Source organism: Rhinatrema bivittatum, chromosome 4 (assembly GCF_901001135.1).
Source record: "Rhinatrema bivittatum chromosome 4, aRhiBiv1.1, whole genome shotgun sequence".
Classification (NCBI taxonomy): Eukaryota; Metazoa; Chordata; class Amphibia; order Gymnophiona; family Rhinatrematidae; genus Rhinatrema; species Rhinatrema bivittatum.
The window spans coordinates 241,138,084-241,162,814 of NC_042618.1; the positions used below are offsets into that span (position 1 = coordinate 241,138,084).

The 24,731-nt window shown below is 46.1% G+C and overlaps 1 protein-coding gene across 6 annotated transcripts in view; it reads left to right on the forward strand.

Moving 5' to 3' along the window:
* The window catches only part of TEAD4 (TEA domain transcription factor 4), a 269,267-nt gene that overhangs the window by 161,409 nt on the left and 83,127 nt on the right, over nucleotides 1–24,731 (forward strand). For all 6 annotated transcript variants that reach the window (XM_029599977.1, XM_029599972.1, XM_029599976.1 and 3 more), the window contains one exon: nucleotides 9,167–9,229. In XM_029599977.1, the coding sequence (XP_029455837.1) occupies nucleotides 9,167–9,229 (63 nt within the window). The remainder of the gene's footprint in view (nucleotides 1–9,166; nucleotides 9,230–24,731) is intronic.

The following is a 24,731-nucleotide window of genomic DNA, read 5'->3' on the forward strand; positions in this document are numbered from 1 at the left end:
ACTGTCGATTCTCCTCGGTGTTGACGATGCATTGGTGCCTGCCATCTATTGATTCCCACCGCCATTGCTTTCAACATTATGGCCTTTTTGTTTTGCCCTGTCATGGCTACTTCGGGTTTTTGATGATGCTCCTGGTGCCCGAAGACCATGTCTATCACTGATCATCATGAGGTGTGTATCTTTTGCCTGTGGGTATCGCATGATGTCCGGGGTTGCTGCTTGTACACCCAGATGACCCTGAAGAGATGTTGGCTTTGACTCAACAAGATGGATCAGCTCTTCCGGTCAAGGAAGTCTGAGCCATCGGCATTGGTGGCATTGATGATGAAGGATCTAGTTGCCACACCAGTGGACACCATGCCATTGACAACAGCGGGACTATTGGTTTCATTGATGCCACTATTGGATAGGGGTGCCAGAGACCAACCATTGTTGATCTCCTCTGGTCCAAGGATGATGGGTTCATCGTCTTCACCCTCGGTACGAAGAAGGACTGGTCCAAGCATTGAGGGAAGCCAAAGAAGCTTTGGTACCGGTCCTCATCAATACACAGTGCCAGGCACAGGAATGCCCCCAGCTTTTGCTGAGATGCCCCTGAAGCGACCTCTTGGCAAGGAAAGCCCATCCTCTATCAATGCTCGAGGTCTGCGATGGTCTCTACCAGTCCTGGTGCCAGTCGCCGATACTCCTCGCTGGTCTGAAGAAGATCTGGGCACCCCTCCCTCCTCCCAGTCAGTGTTGGCATCGGCAGCTTTTGAGGAGGAGCTGGAGCACTGAGCTAGTGGTGGAGTGGGCACTGCAGGGCTTCAGTCCTGTGGCACCAATGGCACTGGAGTTGGTGCTGCCCGTTCTCATACCACTTCTGGAGAAGCTCAGTGTGTTTATCTGTGCATTACTGACGCAGCTGGTGTTGGTTCCCGGCTGGGCACTGAGGCCTTCCCCTACCGATATAGTGGTCATTGCAGGTTCCTCTGAGGAGGAACCTCCACAAATGCTGGCAGAGACGCCAAGGCCTGTAGCCCCCTGTCCAGTTGTACTGGTTCCTGCACCTCTGGACGTAGGCTAAGCACCTATTGCCCCATTCCCTGTAGCATACAGTGAGGATGAGGGTCCCTATGACCCCTGGGGGGATGATCTAATGGAGTCCTCCTCAGAGGATTCTTATGGTCTCCCGTCAGCCCCTTCTCCTTCAGATGAATGAAGGAAGTCTCTGCCTGAGGACTTAACCTTCACAGAGTTTATGAAGGTAATGGCTGAGGCTATCCCTTTGCAACTTTTGTCAGAGGAGGATGCCAGGCACAAAATGCTCGAGATCCTCCAGTTTGTGGAAACTCCTAAGGAGATTGTGGCAGTCCTGGTACATGAGATCCTTATTGATTTGATGCCTAGGATATGGGAACACCCCCTCACAGTGCCTCCCATTAACAAGAAGGCGGATGAGGTCTATCTTGTCCAGAAGGCTGCCGGAGGCGATAAGTGTCAGCTGCTTCACAAGTGGTGGGCGAATCCACTCTCAAGAGGGCCAAGCGCTCTAAAACCCATTCGGCGCCCCTGACCAGAGAACAATGGACACGCTTGGGAGGAAGGTGTTTCAGGCACCATGCTTATTGCCCACATCCCTGCCTAACAGTTCTACATGAGCCAGTACTCGCAGGATATCTGGAAGCAGGCGCAGGAGGTAGTTGAGCAGCTGCCTCAACAGCAGCAAGACACTCTCATGCCACTGGTGCACAAGGGTCTGGAGTGAGGAAAATACAAGGTTCGTGTGACTTACGATGTTTTCAAGACAGCATCGAGTGTCTCTACAGTGGGAATCAGCTTCCTCATTGGCATGGCTGCGGGCCTCGGATCTCTGATCGGAGGTACAGGAAAGACTCGCTTATGTGCCGTACACTGGAGAGAATCTCTTCGGATATAGGGTGAGAGATGCTGTGGCCCAACTTCAGAACCACCATGAAATTCTCCAACAACTCTCCACTAGTACTCCAGACCCTTCCTCCTCATCTAGAAGGCCATTGAGACAGGGGCCAAGGAAGTCTTTCACCAGAGGAAGTACTATCCTTCACCTCCTTGATCCTGTCAATACCATCAGAATCCTCGCAGCCATTCCAGGTAGCTGAGAGCCCCTAAACTCCAGGCAGCTCCGCAGTCAACTCTGGGGACAGGATTTTGACTGAGCTGTAAGGAGCATAAGTCAGTTGCCTCTGGTCAGGGGCAGGCTGTAGTTCTTTGTGAACTAGTGGCACAGTGTAACCACAGACCAGTAGGTTCTGTCCATCATCCATCTGGGGCACCAATTAAATCTATTGAATGTCCTGCCAAACTACCCTCCGTGCCCACATTGGGGGTTGGTAGCGCATCAGGAGGCTACTACAAGCAGTACTCTCCTCACTCTTAATGGCCAGAACGGTCGAGCCCATACCAGCAGGGCAAAGAGGTCGGGGATTCTACTCTAGATACTTCCTGATTCCAAAGAGAACAGGAGGACCCCATCCCATCCTAGACCTAAGGACCTTGAACAAGTTTCAAAAAAAGAAAAATTCAAGATGGTTTCCCTAGGCACCTTGATCCCTCTTTTGCAATAAGGGGACTGGCTCTGCTCCCTCAACCTAAAGATGCATACATTTACACTAAACAGGCATGGACATTGTTTAAAAATACAATCCTAGAGGCGAAGTACAGATGTATTCCATGCATTAAGAAAGGTGGAAGGTAGTCAAAACGATTACCGTCATGGTTAAAAGGTGAGGTGAAAGAAGCTATTTTAGCCAAAAAAAATCCTTCAAAAATTGGAAGGATCCATCTGAAGAAAATAGGATAAAAAATAAGCATTGTCAAGTTAAGTATAAAACATTGATAAGACAGGCGAAGAGAGAATTTGAAATGAAGTGGCCATAGAAGCAAAAGCTCATAATAAAAACTTTTAAAAATATATTCAAAGCAAGAAACCTGTGAGGAAGTCGGTTGGACCATTAGATAACCGAGGGGTTAAAGGGGCTCTTAGGGAAGATAGGCCATTGCAGAAAGACTAAATGAATTCTTTGCTTCCGTGTTTACTAATGAGGATGTTGGGGAGATACCAGTTCCGGAGATGGTTTTCAGGGGTGATGAGTCAGACGTACTGAACCAAATCACTGTGAACCTGGAAGATGTAGTAGGCCAGATTGACAAACTAAAGAGTAGCAAATCACCTGGACTGGATGGTATGCATCCTAGGCTACTGAAGGAACTAAAAAAAATGAAATTTCTGATCTATAAGTTAAAATTTGTAACCTATCATTAAAATCATCCATTGTACCTGAAGACTGGAGGGTGGCTAATGTAACCCCAATATTTAAAAAGGGCTCCAGGGGTGATCCGGGTAACTATAGACCAGTGAGCCTGTCTTCAGTGCGGGAAAAGAAGTGGAAACTATTCTAAATATCAAAATCATAGAGCATATGGAAAGACATGGTTTAATGGAACACAGTCAACATGGATTTACCCAAGTGAAGTCTTGCCTAACAAATCTGCTTCATTTTTTTGAAGGGGTTAATAAACATGTGGATAAAGGTGAACCGGTAGATGTAGTGTATTTGGATTTTCAGAAGGCATTTGACAAAGTCCCTCATGAGAGGCTTCTAAAAAAACAAAAAAGTCATGGGATAGGAGGCGATGCCCTTTCGTGGATTACAAACTGCTAAAAGACAGGAAACAGAGAGTAGGATTAAATGGTCAATTTTCACAGTGGAGTGCCTCAGGGATCTGTACTTGAACTGGTGCTTTTAAATATATATAAAAATGATCTGGAAAGGAATATGACGAGTGAGGTTATCAAATTTGTGGACGATACAAAATTATTCAGTGGTTAAATCATAAGCGGATTGCGATACATTACAGGAGGACCTTGCAAGACTGGAAGATTAGGCATCCAAATGGCATATGAAATTTAATGTGAACAAGTGCAAGGTGTTGCATATAGGGAAAAATAACCTTTGCTGTAGTTACACAATGTTAGGTTCCATATTAGGAGCTACCACTCAGGAAAAAGATATAGGCATCAGTGTGCTGCAGCAGTCAAAGAAGCCAACAGAATGTTAGGAATTATTAGGAAGGAAATGGTTAATGAAATGGAAAATGTCATAATGCCGCTGTATTGCTCCTTGGTCAGACCGCACCTTGAATACTGTGTACAGTTCTGGTCGCCGTATCTCAAAAAAGATATAGTTGCGATGGAGAAGGTACAGGGAAGGGCAACAAAAATGATAAATAGGATGGAACAGCTCCCCTATGAGGAAAGGCTGAAGAGATTAGGACTGTTCAGCTTGGAGAAGAGATGGCTGAGGGGGGATATGATAGTGGTCTTTAAGATCATGAGAGGTCTTGAACAAGTAGATGTGAATCGATTATTTACACTTTCGGATAATAGAAGGACAAGGGGGCATTCCATGAAGTTAGCAAGTAACACATTTAAGACTAATTGGGGAAAATTCTTTTTCACTCAACGCACAATTAAGCTGTTGAATTTGTTGCCAGACGATGTGGTTTGTGCAGTTAGTGTAGCTGGGTTCAAAAAAGGTTTGGATAAGTTCATGGAGGAGAAGTCCATTAACTTCTATTAATCAAGTTGACTTAGGGAATAGCCACTGCTATTAATCGCATCAGTTGCATGGGATCTTCTTGGTGTTTGGTAATTGCCAGGTTCTTGTGGCCTGGTTTGGCCTCTGTTGGATACAGGATGCTGGGCTTGATGGGACCCTTGGTCTGACCCAGCAAGGTAATTTTTTATGTTCTTATGTTCAGTAAACTGGGCGGTATAGAAAACAGTAAAGCAATTCCTAATATCCATTTGCCCTGCAGAGTTTTTTTTATCTTGGCAATCATGTTTTGGGATATAGAAGTCTTTAGTTTGCTGGCCAGGAATCTACTAGCTTTGTTATTCCCCTCATAGAATTGCTGTTTGGTTAGTTCTAATTTATGCGCTATAGATGCTGACTCCTGACGTTCTGAAAAATGGTTCTAGTTGGGGTCCGGGAGTGGAGTTGGCTCAGAACAGTAATTTTAGCAAGTAAGAGTCTGTCTAGTTTTCTCTTTCTTTTTTGCAAAGGAGGCTCGGGAAATAAGAATGCCCCTCATGACCACCTTACAGCAATCCCATAAGGTTCCCGGGGAAACCATTGGGGAAGTGTTGGTTACAAAATACTCTTTTAGTTGGGACTCAATTAATTGACTAAAGGCTTCATCATGCAATAGACTGTCATTTAAATGCCAGGTGGTGTGTCCTGTGTCAGCTTCTTTTAGAGAAAATGTTAGCCATACTAGAGCGTGATCCGACCACGTGATATTGTCTATGCCCAAGTCTCAAATTCTGTTCTGTAACAAACGGTCCACCAAGAAGAAATCAATACAAGAATAAGTATTATGTGGCATAGAAAAAAAAGTATATGATCTACTTGAGGGATACCTTTGTCGCCATATATCAACCAAGTTCCAGGGCTGCATCAAAGAGTCTAGTGCCTTGCGTGTCTTTGGACATATAATCCGGGAACACCATAAGGAGTCTAGTTTAGGGTTTCTGGCAAAATTAAAATCCCTACCCCAGAAGAGCGTACCCTTGATGTTGTGATCGAGTATAGTCCTTAGTTCCTGAAAAAAACACATGTGGGTTAGCATTGAGAGCATAGATATTCACAATGGTAAAGACCTCACCAGCTGTTTTGATCTTTAGTAAGACACATCGGCCAAGGGGATCGGCTATATGGCTTATGTAATCGTACACCAAATCATGAGATAAAAAAATGGCCACTCCTGTATATTTAAACTTTTGGGAGCTTGCAGATAGTCCACAGAGCTTAGCAGTGACTCATACCTCCATTTAATGTGCATCTCTTGTATGAGAGCTATAGTCACTTTGGAGCGCACTAGGTCTTTAAACAAAAGGGTTCTTTTCCTGTATGTATTTAGGCCTTTCACATTTAAGGAGAGGCATCGTACTATCATTCCAGCCATCTGGGTTTACACTTGTAAAAAACAACCAATATCCCTGGGTCATGGATATTTATTTATTTATTGGTTGTTTTTATATACAGACATTCATTGGAGTATATCACATCGGTTTATATTATAACTGTGAGAAATAGTAAGACTAAGGTGTCTTACTAATGATACATTGTAACATTGCAATTACGTAAATAACTTATTAACTTAATGAACTACCGTAAATAGCCTTATTAATACAATGGAGTATAATAAACATTTAACTTAAGATTGCGGTATCTTAGCAGTGATACATGGTATCTTTGAAATATGGGGAATATATATGGTAGCGTTGAAAAATCAAAGTATAATAGCATTGGAATGTTGAAAACGTGTAAGGTGGGAAAGTTGATTAATGGAAGGATAGAGTACTTAAATCTGCCGTGGGAGAAGGGTGGAGTCTGTGTGTTGGTAGGCTTTTTGGAATAGCCAGGTTTTCAGGTTTTTTTTGAATGATTGGGTGGAGGGTTCCAATCTTAGTTGGGTGGGCATTTTGTTCCAGAGGGATGGTCCTGCAATTGAGATGGTGCATTTTCTGGTGGAGGTGAGGTGGGCTAGTTTTGTGGGAGGGATAGTGAGCAGGCCAGTGTTTTGAGAGCGCAGGTTTCTCTGGGAGTCGTGATGGTGGGGAGTGTCCTTTAGCCATTTGAGATTTTCATTGTTAATGGTTTTGTTTAGCAGAGTAAGGCTTTTATATTGTGTCCTGTAGGTTACGGGGAGCCAATGGAGTTCTTTTAGTATGGGGTATATAACAGCTAATGGGATATAAAACAGCTGGTGGGTTAACCGAGGGAACTTAAATAATTTTGACCACAGACGTACGCCTATATATCCCATCCCTAAAGCCGTTCCCCTAGCTCCTTCCACTCCTCCCCAATAGTGGAGCATAAAACCTAATTGGGGGAGTCACACCATCTGGGAGCCCCTTCCTGCTCCCCCAGTTCCATCCCTCATCCAGAAACTGAGCTGTAAATACCAGTGAAGCACAGTTACAAATAAAGAAAAAATTTCCAACCCTTTCAGGTAAAATAGTGAAACATCAGCTATTATGCTACAGAGTTCAGGTAGCCAGCTTTGACTGCGTAGCTTGTGTTTCAAGTCTGCAACGATTCCCCACTCTTTGCCACCGCAGTGTAGAGGGTATTTGTGGACGCTCTTCCCCCACTTTTTTTGTTGAGAAATTCACAGGCAGGTTCGATTGCTGAAAGGCCTGCTCAGCCTCGAGCAGAAATTTAATTCGGCATGTCGTGTCCCGAACTGTGAATAACAGACCAAATGGAAAGATCCATTTGTAGCGAATATTTTCACTGCGCAGTACTTCAGTAACTGGGCGTATTTCGAATCTCTTCTTTAATGTGATAGGAGCCAAATCTTGGTAGATAGACAATCAATACAATCTGCAACTGGACAACAATCTCTGAGTTCTAAAAATTAATCTTATTTATATTTTCTTCCGCAACTGGACTACAATTTCTAAGTTCAAAATTCATTTTATCTTATTATTTATATTTGGCATGGTTAATATGTCACTATATCCAAGTTAAATATTTAAATTATATAGTTTATATTACATAATTTTATTAATTACCAGTAAAACTATTCTATATTATTTATTATCATTATGTTAAATTGTCATCCAGTTATAATGTTCTATATGTACCACTGTTCTATGTAAAGCCCCCTTATCTATGTTGGGCAGTTTATCGTTATATGTAAACCGGAGTGATTTATAGTCTCTATAAGAACCTCGGTATATAAAAATTAAAAATAAATAAATAATAAAATAAATAAATAAAGTGTATGGCCTTCCCATGACCAGTTTCCGTTTAGTCACGCCGCGGCTGCAATCTGCTCCTTAACAGTGAAGTCCTGGAGACATACTACTATGTCGATCTGTGCGCTCGATCTATATATATTGCAACCTCCGGTTGCCCAGCAGTTTCTTTGGTAGTCATAGACGGTGCCAATTACAATCTATATATTCAGGCACCTCTGGAACACCTCGGATTCGTAAGTTATGTCGTCGTGACTGATTTTCAAGGTCCCCTATATTTTCGGATAGTCGATCCTGTTCTGATTGTACCAACTTCTCCTGGTCTGCCATTTTTCGCAGTGCGTCTTCCTGCCCATCGAGTCTGAGATCCAGGTCATCTACGCAGGAGCCAATTGCTACCAAGTCCTTCTTTATCTCAGTGCTTGAAGCCAATAAATCTAGTTTGAGCTGTTTCATATCAGCTTTCATGTCCATAAACCCAAGTTCTCAGCTCTGAGCGCGTCGGTATATCCGAGATGCTTGTGACCGGTTTGGCATGGTCTCCCGCCGCCATTGCGGCCTGCTCTTCTCTATCATCGGCGGCATCTAGGGCAAATTTAGTGTATGAATATTGTTTAAGGTTGGCTGTTTTCCATTTAGTGGCCATCTGTAAAGGTTCGCACTGAATCCTGTAGCTGAATGGGTGGAATTAAATGCTTGCGATTCACGGAGATTATTTGAGGGATGGAGCGGGAGCTCACAGTTCAGGCCTCCATTCAGCGAGGTGACGTCACGCGCCCCCTGGGTTTCTCATCTTTTTTATTTTTAATTGTAATTCTATGTTATGAGACTGAAGAGGGACCCCACAAGAACGTGTGGTATAAGGCATACTGGGCATGTTCAGTGTGCCTAGTCCAAACGAGGGCTAACGGTGTGCTCGGCCTGAGCGCACCATACTGAATTGGCCTGTATGTCAGGTAAACTCGTGGGGACTCCAGGGTTTCTCTTAGAATATAAAATAAATAAATAATGTCTTACGGCTCTGCTTCTCATGCTCTGTGTGGACTTAGACAAGTCTCTTGGCAAGCCTCCTTGTGCCCAAGTCATTGTGTAATGATGACGATTTAAATGATCATCATGATCTTGTATCTTCTCCCTCACTCTTTATAAACTGCCAGACAGTGCAGATGCCAGAAATTAACTGCCAGGTCACTTATCTCCGAGGTATTTACAAGTAGAATTGTAAACGTTGACAATTATAGAGCATGTGGAGATTCTCTTTGGATGAAACGTGCTGTATAAATGCAATTGTTTGAGCAGTATTAATATTAATTGTGGTAAATATGTATAACTGAAGGCTTTGCATGTTACTGTTTTGTTTTTTTTTTAATTTTATAGGTGTCAAGTCACATCCAAGTGCTGGCTCGAAGAAAAGCACGGGAAATCCAAGCAAAACTAAAGGTACCCTGTTAGATGTTGTGTTTCTGTCATTTTCCTCTGTGAACAAAGCACTGATTTGTCTGGAAAATGTTTTTGAGGGGAGATGGGAGGTTTAAATCTTCCATTTTTCCCCACTTTGTAACTCCTCTTTCTCCTCCGATGGCATGCCCATGCAGCACACAGATCCCTCCTGATCAAAGGTCAGAGTGCAATCTCCTTCACAACTGGTCCTCAGCACAGCTTTTGTACCAGCGGGGATTACCTCAGTTGTAGAAGTCACCGTCCCTCCCTCCCCAGAGATTGATATTCTGTATAAACAACATAATAGCTGTCAAGGTTGAAGAGAAACAGAGACTGGTTAGTGCCATATTCTGGGGAAGTTGTGGCTCAGTTTTGAAAAAGGGTTTTGCAATTCTGTGTGCGTTTGGAAGAAAAACACTTGAAAATATTAATTATACAGTTGTCACAGTCCTTGGAGAATTGTATTAAGACAGTTAAAATGTACAAGTTAATCAAGGTCAGGATCAGTACCTGGTTTCTGTAAGGATCAGGAGTAGGTAACAGAATTGTGAATGTTAATGAATGGTGTGTGAATGCCATGGTTGGCATCTAAGGTTGAGACCCTGGCAATTGGCATTACTGCTCACATGCTTCAAACTTGTGCTACTTCAGCCTCTTTATCAGTAAGGAGTAGCAAACATTTCCACTTTGACTTGAAAAGTTGAGCTGAAAGAAATCTGTTAGGTTTCAGGCCTCATCAGTCTGCTTGTTTGGGCGGTTGAGACATTATCTCCTAGCAAGGCTGGCCAGTAATATAACATTTAAACTTGTATCTCAGTGGGGTATTGGTGGCATGAGCAGCAGGAGAGACAGCTATAGCAGTCAATCCTTCAGTGATGCAATGAACGATCATCCGTTCAGGCCGATATATGCTGTATACTGTCCATTATCCAGCTGATATACCACTTCAACCAATAATGTTCCTGACTTCATTCGGTGCAGGTTGTGATGCATTTTGTTAAACCAATATGAGGACTATCCAAAGGTGCTGTTATACATGAGCTTTTGAGACCACATCCCTTTTTTTTTTCAGAGTCCCTGACTCCAAAAAGTGAATATAGCATATCCTAACAATTGAATACCCTGGCATATACCTCTAGTAACCAGTCTAGATTCTTCTTTTGTGAAAGATCACTGGAGTAACCAAATCTAAAACATATATTTCATAACTTAGTCACATTCAGTATAAAGAAAATTTAACGCTGAATAGGCCTGTCTCCTTCCTTTTAATCTTATAAGCAAATCCTGTATTCTATAGCAGTTGATGAAAACAGATTCCCCTGTCCTGTGGATAATAGTGTGATGAACAATAAATATGAATTCACCAATCCAAACCTGCCCCTGGATATTGCTGTCCATATGGTGCACCCATGACCTCAGAGTATGAATCCTTGATGACGGTGAAGAGGAGGAGATGGAAGAGAGAGAGGAAGAAGAGCTGTTTGAGAAAGAAATAAGAAAAAGAATTAACTCTCCATGGACCTCAAAGTTCCATTTTTTTCAAACCTCCAGCTGCATGTTCAGGGAAAGCATGTGTTGAGACACATGGAAGGTACGTTTGCATGGTTAAAATGCATTGAGCTGGGTTTTATTTCCACAGAAGGCAGCAAGTGCCAGAAGGCACCTTCTTTCAAGAACAAGTGTCCTCCTAGGTGACTTTGTTGTTCAGTTCCCTACACCAATTTGGGTCCATCGGCTTATCGTGTTCTGCCTTGCTGTTCAGGGGACAGCTGAACTGTGCTGTGACGAGGCCCGTGCTGAGAGCTCGACCCAGCTGCCTGCAGGGAGAGAGCATCTGTTCTCAGCTGCAAAACTGCTGGAGGCAAATAAGGCAGCACTGGACAGCTTCATTTACTTCCTCCAGTTTCAGGCTTTCCAAAGCAACTGGATATTTAAAAAAAAACAAAACAAAAAACCTTGTTTCTTCCAGTTCCTCAAAACTCTTCAACTCAGATAAAAGTTCAGTACCTTTTCTGATTTTGCTTTCATTTTTAGGGGGTAATTTTCAAAAGGTTTCAGCGCATAAAATTGGAAATTATGCTTGTAAGCCATATACATGCGCAAGTAGGATTTTGTAAAAGCCTGAAGCATGCATGTTCCAGCAAAAAAATAAATAAATAAATGGCATTACAGGGTGGGGTCTGGAAGTTCGCGCACAAGTTGGTATTTTGTAAACGATACACAAGCATGCATTATCAAACCTGTAATTGAGTCGCAGAAATGAAATCACACTTGTCTTTTGTATGCAGATTTTGGGTGGGAGGTCTGGATAAAGTGGTGGAGGGTCTAGGTAAACTGGTGGAGGTGTTGGCGAACTGATGACAGAAATATGTATGAGTAAATTATTTTCATGCAAAGTATGTGCATACTTTATAAAATACCTGCTACTGTGCCTAAACTGCAGCAATTACACGCACGTTTCTTCACACGTAAGATGTGTGCATGTACTTTTATAAAATGCCTGTAGAAAGTATGCAGCTCTAATTAAAAAAAAAGCAAAAAAAAAAAAAAAAAAAGCATGTACCCACTGAATCGTACATGAATGTATATGTTGTAAATCGCTTACAATTTTAGTTAGGGGACCTGCAGAGACAGGAGGAAATGGCGATTGGCTCTGGGTGAGCCTTGGAACATCAAAGGACTTGTTCCTTTTTCTGGATGTGCAGCGGCAGTGGTTTTTCTGCTGGAGCCCGGCATCTGACGTCCTCATGGGGAGATGTCGGGAGGAGCCATAAAAATGCTTCTTCAGTGGCACCCTGCCGGGACCTGCAGAGAGGAAGGAAGCAGTGATTGGCTCTGGGTGAGCCCCAGAAGATCCTTTTGGCTGTGCAGCGGCGATGGACTTTCTGCTGGAGCCCGGTGTCTGATGTCATAAACGCCTCTTCAGCAGCGCCCTGCCGGGTCCTTCAGAGAGGGAGGAAGCGGCGATGGGCTCTGTGTGAGCCCTGGAACATCAAAGGACTTGTTCCTTTTTCTAGCTGTGCAGCGGCAGTGGTTTTTCCGCTGGAGCCCGGCATCTGATGTCATCATCGGGAGACGTCGGGAGGAACCATAAACGCCTCTTCGGCGGTGCCCTGCCGAAGCTGCGTGTGCCAAAGGGGCGCGTGGCTTTGAACATCTTTCCTCCCTGTTTACATCTGTTTGAGAAGCTTTGGCTCATCTCAAAGTAAGGACTCTGTTCCTCTCTTATTTATTTCCTTATCTGCAGCCCCTATCGATCATATGGGTAAAAAGAGGAAAGGAACTGTTCGCCTCCCCCAACTATGCTTCCAGGACCATCCTTCTTTACTCAGCCGTCGATCGAAGGCTTTATGCAGTCCTTTTGCACCAGTACTCCTTCAGGGTTAGTTCAGCTAGGCATGGATACTCAAGCCACCCTTTCTGGGAATTCCATCTCCCTCAGCCCTGATTCTCGCATACCACCATCATTTAATTCTGTTGTGTCAGCAAGTTCTTTGGAGGTATCTCCACAACCTAAACTGGTTCAGAACTCTATCACCATGGTGGGGGAGCTTGCTTTGATTGAGTCTCAAGATTTGGCTGGGAGTACCAACGAGACTTTGGCGAACCTGGCTATGGGAATCAGTTCTGAAGTTCCGGCTCTTGAGACTCCTTCGCAGATAACATTAGAAACTCTTTGAATTGCTATTAAAGGTTTAGAGCAGTGTTTGGTGTCTAAATTAGGTATTGTGAATTCAGTTGTTGCACAAGTTCAAACCCAAGTTTCTGGTTATGATCAAGTGATTAAAAGCAACTCAGAACATATCTCTTCCCTAGAGAAACAATATGATTCTCTCGGGAAATGTGATATGTCCTTGATTAAAGGTCAAGAATTTCCACAACGCAGATTGGAAGCTCTTGAGAATAATTCTAGAAAATTGAATTTGCAAAAACTTAATTTTCCTAAATTCTCTAGTGTCTCTCCAGTTAAATTGTTAAGAACATTTTATGTTGAGATTCTTAAGGTTCCTCATAACTCGGTTCCTCCTATTACCAAAGCATTCTATTTACCTTTTCGGTCAAGCATGAATGTTAGAGGTTTTTCCTCTCTGCATGTCGACGAATTGGAAAATTTGACAGTTTTTTTTTTTTTTTTTTACAAGATTCCCTGATAAAGTTCAGGGCACTGCTACTCTATTAGTTGTGTTTGCTTTGGAACATGATCATGTGTGGACTATGAAAATGTTTTCTTGGGCAACAATTGGCTTTATTTCCTGATGCTGCTAAGCCAGGGGTGGGCAATCCCGGTCCTCGAGGGCCACAAACCAGTCTGGTTTTCAGGACATCCCTAATGAATATGCATGAGAGAGATTTGCATGCACTCTGCCTCAGTTGTATGCAAATCTATGTCATGCATATTCATTAGGATATCCTAAAACCTCGACAGGTTTGTGGCCCTCGAGGACTGGAATTGCCCACCCCTGTGCTAAGGCAACTTAACTGAGAGTCTCAGTTAAGTTGCCTTAGCAGCATCAGGAAATAAAGCCAATTGTTGCCCAAGAAAACAGCATGTATTAGATATTGGTGCATCTTGGTTCTGTTGCTTGACTTCCATTCTAGAATCTTCAGGTCCTTCAGTCTTCTGAGAGCCAAAGCCAGGAGCGATGCTCGCTGCTTGCTGCCCTCCTGTGAAATGCCACTGAGCCCAGGCAGCTCTGCCTTTTATAAGCCTCCTGCTGTCATTATGACCTCACTGGGTGGTAGGAGAGACCATTTGAGGCCAATGAAGGCAGAGGAGGAGACTGATTTAGGCAGAGGAGGAGACTGTCGGAGGCAGAGGAGGGACTTATTTTCAAGACCCAGGAAGGAGGCGGGGCAGCCAAAGGATGCCTCACCTCCCTAAATGAAAAGACAACAAAAAGGGATTTTCTTTCCCTCCGGCACACTCTTGCTGTGGCAGTAAAAGAAAGAGGCCACTGGATGGCCTGTGACATATACCCACTCTTCACCACTACACCACTTACCTGCAGGTAGTCCACCTTGGTTCTGCTGCTTGACTTCCATTCTAGAATCTTCAGGTCCTTCAGTCTTCTGAGAGCCAAAGCCAGGAAAGATGCTCACTGCTTGCTGCCCTCCTGTGAAAGGCCACTGAGCCCAGGCAGCTCTGCCTTTTATAAGCCTCCTGCTGTCATGACTTCATTGGCTGTGGGAGGCACCATTTGAGGCTGATGGAGGCAGAGGAGGAGACTGATGGAGGCAGAGGAGGGACTTATTTTCCATACCCAGGAAGGGGGCGGGGCAGCCAACGGATACCCCACCTCCCTAAATGAAAAGAGAACTAAAAGGGATTATTATTTCCCCTGGCACAATCTAGTAGGGGCAGTAAAAGAAAGAGGCCACAGGTTGGCCTGTGACGTATATCCACTCTTCACCACTACACCACTTACCTGCAGGTAGTCCACCTTGGTTCTGTTGTTTGACTTCCATTCTAGAATCTTCAGGTCCTTCAGTCTTCTGAGAGCCAAAGCCAGAAGAGATGCACACTGCTTACTGCCCTCCTGTGAAATGCCACTGAACCCAGGCAGCTCTGCCTTTTATAAGCCTCCTGCTTTCATTATGACCTCACAGACTGGTGGGAGAGACCATTTGAGGCAGAGGAGGAGCCTGATGGAGGCAGAGGAGGAGACTGATGGAGGCAGAGGAGGAACTTATTTTCAAGACCCGCACTAAAAGGAAGAGGCCACAGGTTCCCCTGTGACCTATACCCACTCTTCACCACTACACCACTTACCTGCAGGTAGTCCAACTTGGTTCTGTAGCTTGACTTCCATTCTAGAATCTTCAGGTCCTTCAGTCTTCTGAGAGCCAAAGCCAGGAAAGATGCTCACTGCTTGCTGTCCTCCTGTGAAATGCCACTGAGCCCAGGCAGCTCTGCCTTTTATAAGCCTCCTGCTTTCATTATGACCTCACAGACTGGTGGGAGAGACCATTTGAGGCAGAGGAGGAGCCTGATGGAGGCAGAGGAGGGACTTATTTTCAAGACCCAGGAAGGGGGCGGGGCAGCCAACGGGTACCCCACCTCCCTAAATGAAAAGAGAGCAAAAAGGGATTTTCTTCCCCCCCGGAACACTCTAGCAGGGGCACTAAAAGAGAGAGGCCACAGGTTCCCCTGTGACCTATACCCACTCTTCACCACTACACCACTTACCTGCAGGTAGTCCACCTTTGTTCTGTTGCTTGACTTCCATTCTAGAATCTTCAGGTCCTTCAGTCTTCTGAGAGCCAAAGCTAGGAAAGATGCTCAGTGCCTGCTGCCCTCCTGTGAAATGCCACTGAGCCCAGGCAGCTCTGCCTTTTATGAGCCTCCTGCTGTCATTATGACCTCACTGGCTGGTGGAAGAGACCATTTGAGGCTGATGGAGCCAGAGGAGGAGACTGATGGAGGCAGAGGAGGGACTTATTTTCAAGACCCAGGAAGGGGGTGGGGCAGCCAAAGGATGCCCCACCTCCCTAAATGAAAAGTGAACAAAAAGGGATTTTCTTTCTTCCCATCACACTCTAGCAGGGGCACTAAAAGAAAGAGGCCATATTTTCCCCTGTGACCTATACCCACTCTTCACCACTACACCACTTACCTGCAGGTAGTCCACCTTTGTTCTGTTGCTTGACTTCCATTCTAGAATCTTCAGGTCCTTCAGTCTTCTGAGAGCCAAAGCTAGGAAAGATGCTCAGTGCCTGCTGCCCTCCTGTGAAATGCCACTGAGCCCAGGCAGCTCTGCCTTTTATGAGCCTCCTGCTGTCATTATGACCTCACTGGCTGGTGGAAGAGACCATTTGAGGCTGATGGAGCCAGAGGAGGAGACTGATGGAGGCAGAGGAGGGACTTATTTTCAAGACCCAGGAAGGGGGTGGGGCAGCCAAAGGATGCCCCACCTCCCTAAATGAAAAGTGAACAAAAAGGGATTTTCTTTCTTCCCATCACACTCTAGCAGGGGCACTAAAAGAAAGAGGCCATATTTTCCCCTGTGACCTATACCCACTCTTCACCACTACACCACTTACCTGCAGGTAGTCCACCTTCGTTCTGTTGCTTGACTTCTATTCTAGAATCTTCAGGTCCTTCAGTCTTCTGAGAGTCAAAGCCAGGAAAGATACTCACTACTTGCTGCCCTCCTGTGAAATGCCACTGAGCCCAGGCAGCTCTGCCTTTTGTAAGCCTCCTGCTGTCATGACTTAATTGGCTGTGGGAGACACCATTTGATGGAGGCAGAGGAGGAGACTGATGGAGGCAGAGGAAGGACTTGTTTTCCAGACCCAGGAAGGGGGCGGGGCAGCCAATGGATACCCCACCTCCCTAAATGAAAAGAGAACTAAAAGGGATTATTATTTCTCCCGGCACAATATAGTGGGGGCAGTAAAAGAAAGAGGCCACAGGTTCCCCTGTGACCTATATCCACTCTTCACCACTACACCACTTACCTGCAGGTAGTCCACCTAGGTTCTTTTGTTTGATTTCTATTCTAGAATCTTCAGATCCTTCAGTCTTCTGAGAGCCAAAGTCAGGAGAGATGCTCACTGCTTGCTGTCCTCCTGTGAAATGCCACTGAGCCCAGGCAGCTCTGCCTTTTATAAGCCTCCTGCTCTCATTATGACCTCACTGGCTGGTGGGAGAGACCATTTGAGGCTGATGGGGGCAGAGGAGGAGATTGTTGGAGGCAGAGGAGGGACTTATTTTCAAGACCCAGGAAGGGGGCGGGGCAGCCAAAGGATGCCCCACCTCCCTAAATGAAAAGAGAACAAAAAGGGATTTTCTTTCCCCCCCGGCACACTCTAGCAGGGGCACTAAAAGAAAGATTCCACAGGTTCCCCTGTGACCTATTGTTATGATAGTGGACCCTTGTTTCGAGGTAGATGGCTACCGTCGAAGGGCGAGGCCTCTTGGACTGTAGAGGCTTGCTAGAAGACTTCACCCTGGAAGCACGCGACCCCCCCCAGGTGGAGCCCGTAGGGGTCCGGCTGCTGGGACTTAGGCGACTCCTCTGAAGACTGTAGAAGGTCTGGATGCAGGCGCCTCCTGCAGGTCGTGGGTTCCAGATGGCTGGCGCCTCCAGCAGGTCATGACAGTCTGAGGACGGAGTCGAGGAAGAGTCCAAGCCGGTCCGAGAATCAATATACCAGCGGGGTCAGAGTCCAGTCCAGGGTCAAAAGCCGAAGAAGGGTCCAGAGCCGTACCGGGGTCAAGCCAGGAGAAGGGTCCAATGCCGTACCAGGATCAAGCCAGGAGAAAGATCCAACGCCGTACCAGGATCAAGCCAGGAGAAGACACGTCCAGAGGTCAGAAGCCAAGAATCAATCCACAGAGCAGGGGAGAAGAGCAGGACGAAGAGTGAAGAACCAGGAGCCAGGAACACATTCAGGCAGGAACCTTAATACCAAGGCAAGGTCTGAGAGGCAGACCTTGCCTTTTAAACCCCTGGAAGAGGAAACAGCCCTCAGAAGGGAGCCACGACATTTCCTGTCGTGGCCCCTTTAAATCAAATCTTCAGCCGCGCGCACGGCTCTAAGAGACCAGGAAGGAGGAGGAGTCATCGCAGCCCCGCTGGGCTCCACGGCTGGCCAGGACAGTGGCCAAGGCCGCGAGAAGATCGTCCTGCAGGAGTCTCCGGGTTTCCCCCATGAATTTGGTGAGTTGCTGCTCCCGTCCGCGGTCCGCCGCGGCCGGCGGCCATGACGGTCGGCCCCGGTCGTGGCTTGCCACGGCTGGCGGCCATAACAGTACCCCCTCCTTTAGGCCTCCCTCTAGAAGGCTTGGGCTTATCTGGATGCTCATTGTGAAAGTTTCTGTCTAATTGAGAAAGATCGTCTCCTGTTCTTCCTTAATGTATGCAATGCCATTGTTAATGTCTCAAGAGTTAATCTTGATTGATAGTACTTTTTCTTCTATACATATATTGGTATCGAAATAGGTCCCCCTAAAGAGGTCTTATTAGAATAATTATTTCTAATACGTTTTTTATTTTCTTATATACATTTATTTCCTCTTGTTTATCTGGTGTTTCTGATGACAATATACAGTAGAGTATTATGCATAGGGGCGGATTTTCAGAGCCCTGCTCGCCTAAATCCGCCAAAACCCGGGCGGATTTAGGCGAGCAGGGCCCTGCGCGCCGGGAAGCCTATTTTACATAGGCCTACCGGCGCGCGCAGAGCCCCGGGAGTCGCGTAAGTCCCGGGGTTCTCTGAGGGGGGCGTGTCAGGGGCGTGTCAGGGGCGGGCCCGGTCGTCGCAGCGTTTCGGGGGCGTGTCGGCAGCGTTTTGGGGGCAGGTACGGGGGCGTGGCTACGGCCCGGGGCGGTCCGGGGGCGTGGCCGCGCCCTCCGTACCCGCCCCCAGGTCGCGGCCCGGCGCGCAAGAGGCCCGCTGGCGCGCCGGGATTTACGCCTCCCAGAGGGAGGCGTAAATCCCCCGACAAAGGTAAGGGGGGGGTTTAGACAGGGCCGGGCGGGTGGGTTAGGTAGGGGAAGGGAGGGGAAGGTGAGGGGAGGGAACGGGGGTAGGCTGCGCGGCTCGGCGCGCGCCGGCTATACAAAATCCATAGCCTTGCGCGCGCCGATCCAGGTTTTTAGCAGATACGCGCGGCTCAGCGCGTATCTACTAAAATCCAGCGTACTTTTGTTTGCGCCTGGAGCGCAAATAAAAGTAGGCTATTCGCGCTCCTTTTAAAATCCGCCCCATAGTGTATATGTTGCTGTATTATAAGTTATTTCTTTACACTGTGGAATTGGCAATGTTTTTGGTCTTTTGTACGTTCTGTCAATAAAAAATGTTTAAATATAAAAAAAAAAGACAATATTGCCTTTTACTAGGAAGGGTTGATGCCGTTTGAATTCTGGGAGTTAGTGCTGTCACAGTATGGCAAGTTCTGTGTGTCTTTTTTGCATGGTTTTATTTTAGTTCACAAAGTATCTGGCAGTGGAAGGTGTTACAAGATTCATGCTAAAATGTTCATAAGTTGGTTGAAAAGGTCATCTGTAATTATTGGAGAGCCTCCCTATCAGCACACCTTCTGGACAGAAGGAACAAAAGGACTGGAAGGATGAGGTCCCGTAGAACAATATTATTTGTGGCTGTTATTGAATGCATATATTACACCAGGCCCTAAAACACCATAAAAAAAACATAAGAACATGCCATGCTGGGTCAGACCAAGGGTCCATCAAGCCCAGCATCCTGTTTCCAACAGAGGCCAAACCAGGCCACAAGAACCTGGCAATTACCCAAAAAATAAATCTATCCCATGCTACTGTTGCTAGTAATAGCAGTGGCTATTTTCTAAGTCAACTTAATTAATAACAGGTAATGGACTTCTCCTCCAAGAACTTATCCAATCCTTTTTTAAACACAGCTACATTAACTGCACTGACCACATCCCCTGGCAACAAATTCCAGAGCTTAATTGTGCATTGAGTGAAAAAGAACTTTCTCCGATTAGTTTTAAATGTGCCACATGCTAATTTAATGGCGTGCCCCCTAGTCTTTCTATTATTCGAAAGAGTAAATAACCGATTCACATCTACCCATTCTAGACCTCTCATGATTTTAAACACCTCTATCATATCCCCCCTCAGCCGTCTCTTCTCCAAGCTGAAAAGTCCTAACCTTTTTAGTCTTTCCTCATAGGGGAGCTGTTCCATCCCCCTTATCATTTTGGTAGCCCTTCTCTGTACCTTCTCCAACGCAATTATATCTTTTTTGAGATGCGGCGACCAGAATTGTACACAGTATTCAAGGTGCGGTCTCACCATGGAGCAATACAGAGGCATTATGATATTTTCCGTTTTATTCACCATTCCCTTTCTAATAATTCCCAACATTCTGTTTGCTTTTTTGACAGTCGCAGCACACTGAACCGCCGATTTCAATGTGTTATCCACTATGACGCCTAGATCTCTTTCTTGGGTAGTAGCACCTAATATGGAACCTAACATTGTGTAACTATAGCATGGGTTATTTTTCCCTATATGCATCACCTTGCACTTATCCACATTAAATTTCATCTGCCATTTGGATGCCCAATTTTCCAGTCTCACAAGGTCTTCCTGCAATTTATCACAATCTGCTTGTGATTTAACTATTCTGAACAATTTTGTATCATCTGCAAATTTGATTACCTCACTTGTCGTATTTCTTTCCAGACCATTTATAAATATATTGAAAAGTACGGGACCCAATACCGATCCCTGAGGCACTCCACTGCCCACTCCCTTCCACTGAGAAAATTGTCCATTTAATCCTACTTTTCCCTGCCCTCAGCCCTCTTCTATGCTAACCTCTAACCCCCACCTCTGGACACCCTGGTGGGATGAGCTGCATAAGACTGAACACTCCAGTGCTTCACATGGTGACTGGCTTCATGAAGTTTCTTCTTGGCCTCCTGAGGAAGAGCAGAGAAAAGTAAAGAAAAAAAAAGTTCACTCTTTGGTGGAGTGAGGACTTTACTATCATGGGGGCCAATGCAAGATAACATGAGTGAAAAACGTACACTAAATTTTATTGCATGTTTTCTTTCCTCATGTCTACAAAATGAGTTAACTCATGATGCAGTAAATTAGTGGCATGCATACACTGTAAAAAACAAATAAAAACCAAAAGAAAAGCACACTAATACAAAACCGTGCACATTAAACATGAGTTGTGTGCGTATAACTGAAAAGGCACTCTAGACAGGCATAGAGTGAAGAAAGCTTTTCTCTTAAGGGCAGTGACTTAGAATATGTCACCACTGTTGTACAACTGTCTATTGCTATGTAAGCTCTTTGGGACAGGCATTTTTACAGTAGAATTTTAACTATTTATCACTGTTGTCTCATGCTTCTCCAGCTTTGTCTCATTTCAATGCATAAAGCCCGCCATTCCTCTGTTACACTGCTCTCATGCAGCTCCTGCCTGGCCAACAGTTTTGCTGCTACCTGCTCTCCCAGCTTTTACGCACAGAGAGGCTAATCAGGAAAAGCATGAGGTAAAAGCAAAAGACAGTTGTACATATAGGGGGGGATTTTAAGAGCCCTGCTCGCCGGTGCGCCTATGTTCAATAGGCCTACCGGCGCGCGCAGAGCCCCGGGACTCGCGTAAGTCCTGGGGTTTTCCGAGGGGGGCATGTCGGGGGCGGGGCCGAGCGGCGCACCGTTTTCGGGGCGGGACGTGGCGTTTCGGGGGCGGGCCCGGGGCGTGGTTTCGGCCCGGGCGGTCCGGGGGCGTGGCCGCGCCCTCCGGAACTGCCCCTGGGTTGTGTCTAGGCGCGCCAGCGGCCCGCTGGCGCGCGGGGATTTACTTCTCCCTCTGGGAGGCGTAAATCCCCCAACAAAGGTAGGGGGGGGGTTAGACAGGGCCGGGGGGGGGGGGGTGGGTTAGGTAGAGGAAGGGAGGGGAAGGTGAGGGGAGGGCGTTAGCGAATTCCCTCCGAGGCCGCTCCGATTTCGGAGCGGCCTCGGAGGGAACGGAGGTAGGCTGCGCGGCTCGGCACGCACCGGCTACACGGAATCGGTAGCCTTGCGCGCGCCGATCCAGGATTTTAGCGGATACGCGCGGCTACGCGCGTATCTACTAAAATCCCGCGTACTTTTGTTGGCGCCTGGAGCGCCAACAAAAGTACGCCAACGCGCCGTTTTTGAAAATCTACCCCATAGTGCATTCCCCAAAGAGCATTCCCCAAAGAGCTTATATAATGATATACAATTGATCTATTTGAACTCCCCCCCCCACACACACACACACACTGTGGGTCAGTAGTGTCAAAAATTCACATGAAAATCCACCTGTACAGCCCTCAAGACAAACTTCATTTATATAAGAAAATCCAATTCTATGAGGTGAGAAACCATCACAAATCAAGAGCTTCAATCACTGTAAAATGTTCTTGCATCATTGCTTAGCCTCATTGGTTTCCATCCTAAAACTACCCTCTTTTTCTGCATTTTAGTATCTTGCAATAAAAATATCAAAGTGCTCAATACAGGAAAAGAATTTCAACACTAATCTTCCAAAATCCTTCTGTTTCTTATTTAATAAAATCCTGACACGGCCACCATGTTTCAAAACCTTCTTTCTGCTTCAGGGGAACCTCTGTAAATGATGCTCTCTCTGCTTTAAACAGCACAGCTCTTCCGAAAGCCTTGTCAGTGTGCTGTTTGAAGCAGAAAGAGCTTATCCCTTGTTTATGGCGTAGAGCATATATATGATGTTATGGTTTGGCAGCTTGCTAGCTTTATTACTATCAGTGAAATAACTTGTTAGGAAGTTTTGTTCCAATCTAATAGTTCTTTAGTGTAATAGCTGATTTAAAGTTTTCCTAATATCTGCCAGTTTGGATTTAGTTTCAACCAACAAATTACTCATATGCGCAGATTTAAGTGAGGCTAAGGGGTAGATTTTCAAAAAACGCGAATAGGCATACTTTTGCTGGCGCATCAGGCGCAAGCAAAAGTACGCTGGATTTTAGTAGATACGCGCGGAGCCGCGCGTATCCACTAAAATCCTGGATCGGCGCGCGCAAGGCTATGAATTCTGTATAGCCGGCGCGCGCCGAGCCGCGCTGCCTACCCCCGTTCCCTCCAAGGCCGCTCCGAAATCGGAGCGGCCTTGGAGGGAATCCTCTAACGCCCTCCCCTCATCTTCCCCTCCCTTCCTCTATCTAACCCACCCGCCCGGCCCTGTCTACACCCCCCCTTACCTTTCTCCGGGGATTTACACCTCCCGGAGGGAGAAGTAAATCCCCGCGCGCCAGCGGGCCTCTTGCGTGCCGGGCCGCGACCTGGGGGCGGGTACGGAGGGCGCGGCCACGCCCCCGGACCGCCCCGGGCTGTAGCCACGCCCCCGTACCCGCCCCCAAAACGCTGCCAACACGCCCCCGAAACGCCGCAACGACCGGGCCCGCCCCCGACACGCCCCCCTCGGAGAACCCCGGGACTTACGCGAGTCCCGGGGCTCTGCGCGCGCCGGTAGGCCTATGTAAAATAGGCTCACCGGCGCGCAGGGCCCTGCTCGCCTAAATCCGCCCGGTTTTGGGCGGATTTAGGCGAGCAGGGCTCTGAAAATCCGCCCCTAAGTGTTTATTTAAATGCAGATCTCAGCGTCTCGTATCTTATTCTTTTGAGCAACATACTTGACAATTTCTCCTCTAAGCACAGCTTTCCCCACTGCCCAAAACACAACAGGAGCAATGTCTGGGGTATCATTAAATTCTATATACTCCTGCCACTTTGCCTGAAAATGGTCTTTAAATGTGTTATCATAATATCAATATGGACTTAAAATGCCACTTAAAACACTTTGAACTGTGGTATCCCATCCAGCCACTGTAGCGACACTGGGATGTGATCTGATGAAACGATTGCACCTATTTCGGCCTGTGAAATTTGAGAAAACAAAGATTTTGAAACTAAGAAATAATCAATATGAGAATAACAGTTGTGAGGCTCAGTAAAAAAAAAAAAAAGAAATCCAACTGACCTGGTTGCAATAACCTCCGGATATCCAAAAGCTGAATTTCCTTTAAAAGAAATTGCACTCTGGAAACCGCAGTACATTTTTTCACAGGTGTAAGTGTTGGGACCGGTCCTGTTCAATATCTTCGTGAGCGACATCGCAGACGGGATAGAAGGTAAGGTTTATCTATTTGAGTTTGATACTAAGATCTGCAGGACACGCCGGAAGGAGTGGAGAGAATGAGACGTGATTTAAGGAAGCTGGAAGAGTGGTCGAAGATATGGCAGCTGAGATTCAATGCCAAGAAGTGCAGAGTCATGCATATGGAGTGTGGAAATCCAAAAGAAATGTATTTGATGGGGGGTGAAGGACTGTTGTGCACGGAGCAGGAGAGAGACCCTGGGGTGATAGTGTCTAACGATCTGAAGTCTGTGAAACAATGTGACTAGGCGATAGCTAAAGCCAGAAGAATGCTGGGCTGCATAGAGGAATATCGAGTAAGAAAAGGGAAGTGATTATCCCCTTGTACAGGTCCTTGGTGAGGCCTCACCTGGAGTACTGTGCTCAGTTCTGGAGACCGTATCTCCGAAGGGACAGAGACAGGATGGAGGCGGTCCAGAGAAGGGCGACCAATAAGGTGTATGGTCTTCATCGAATGCCTTATGAAGAGAGATTAAAGATTCTAAATATGTACACCCTGGAGGAAAGGAGGAGCAGAGGTGATATGAAACAGACCTTTAGATACTTGAAAGGTTTTAATGATCCAAAGTCAACGACAAACCTTTTCTATTACAAAAAAATCAGAAGATCCAGAGGTCATGATTTAAAACTCCAGGGAGGAAGACTCAGAACCAATGTCAGGAAGTATTTCTTCACAGAGAGGGTGGTGGATGCCTGGAATGCCCTTCCGGAGAAAGTGGTGAAGAGTAAACTGTGAAGGATTTCAAAGGGGCGTGGGATAAAGACTGTGGATCCATAAAGTCTCGAGGATGTGAATGAAGAGAAGAGGCATGGGGGTGGCTTGCGGGAATGACGGCTA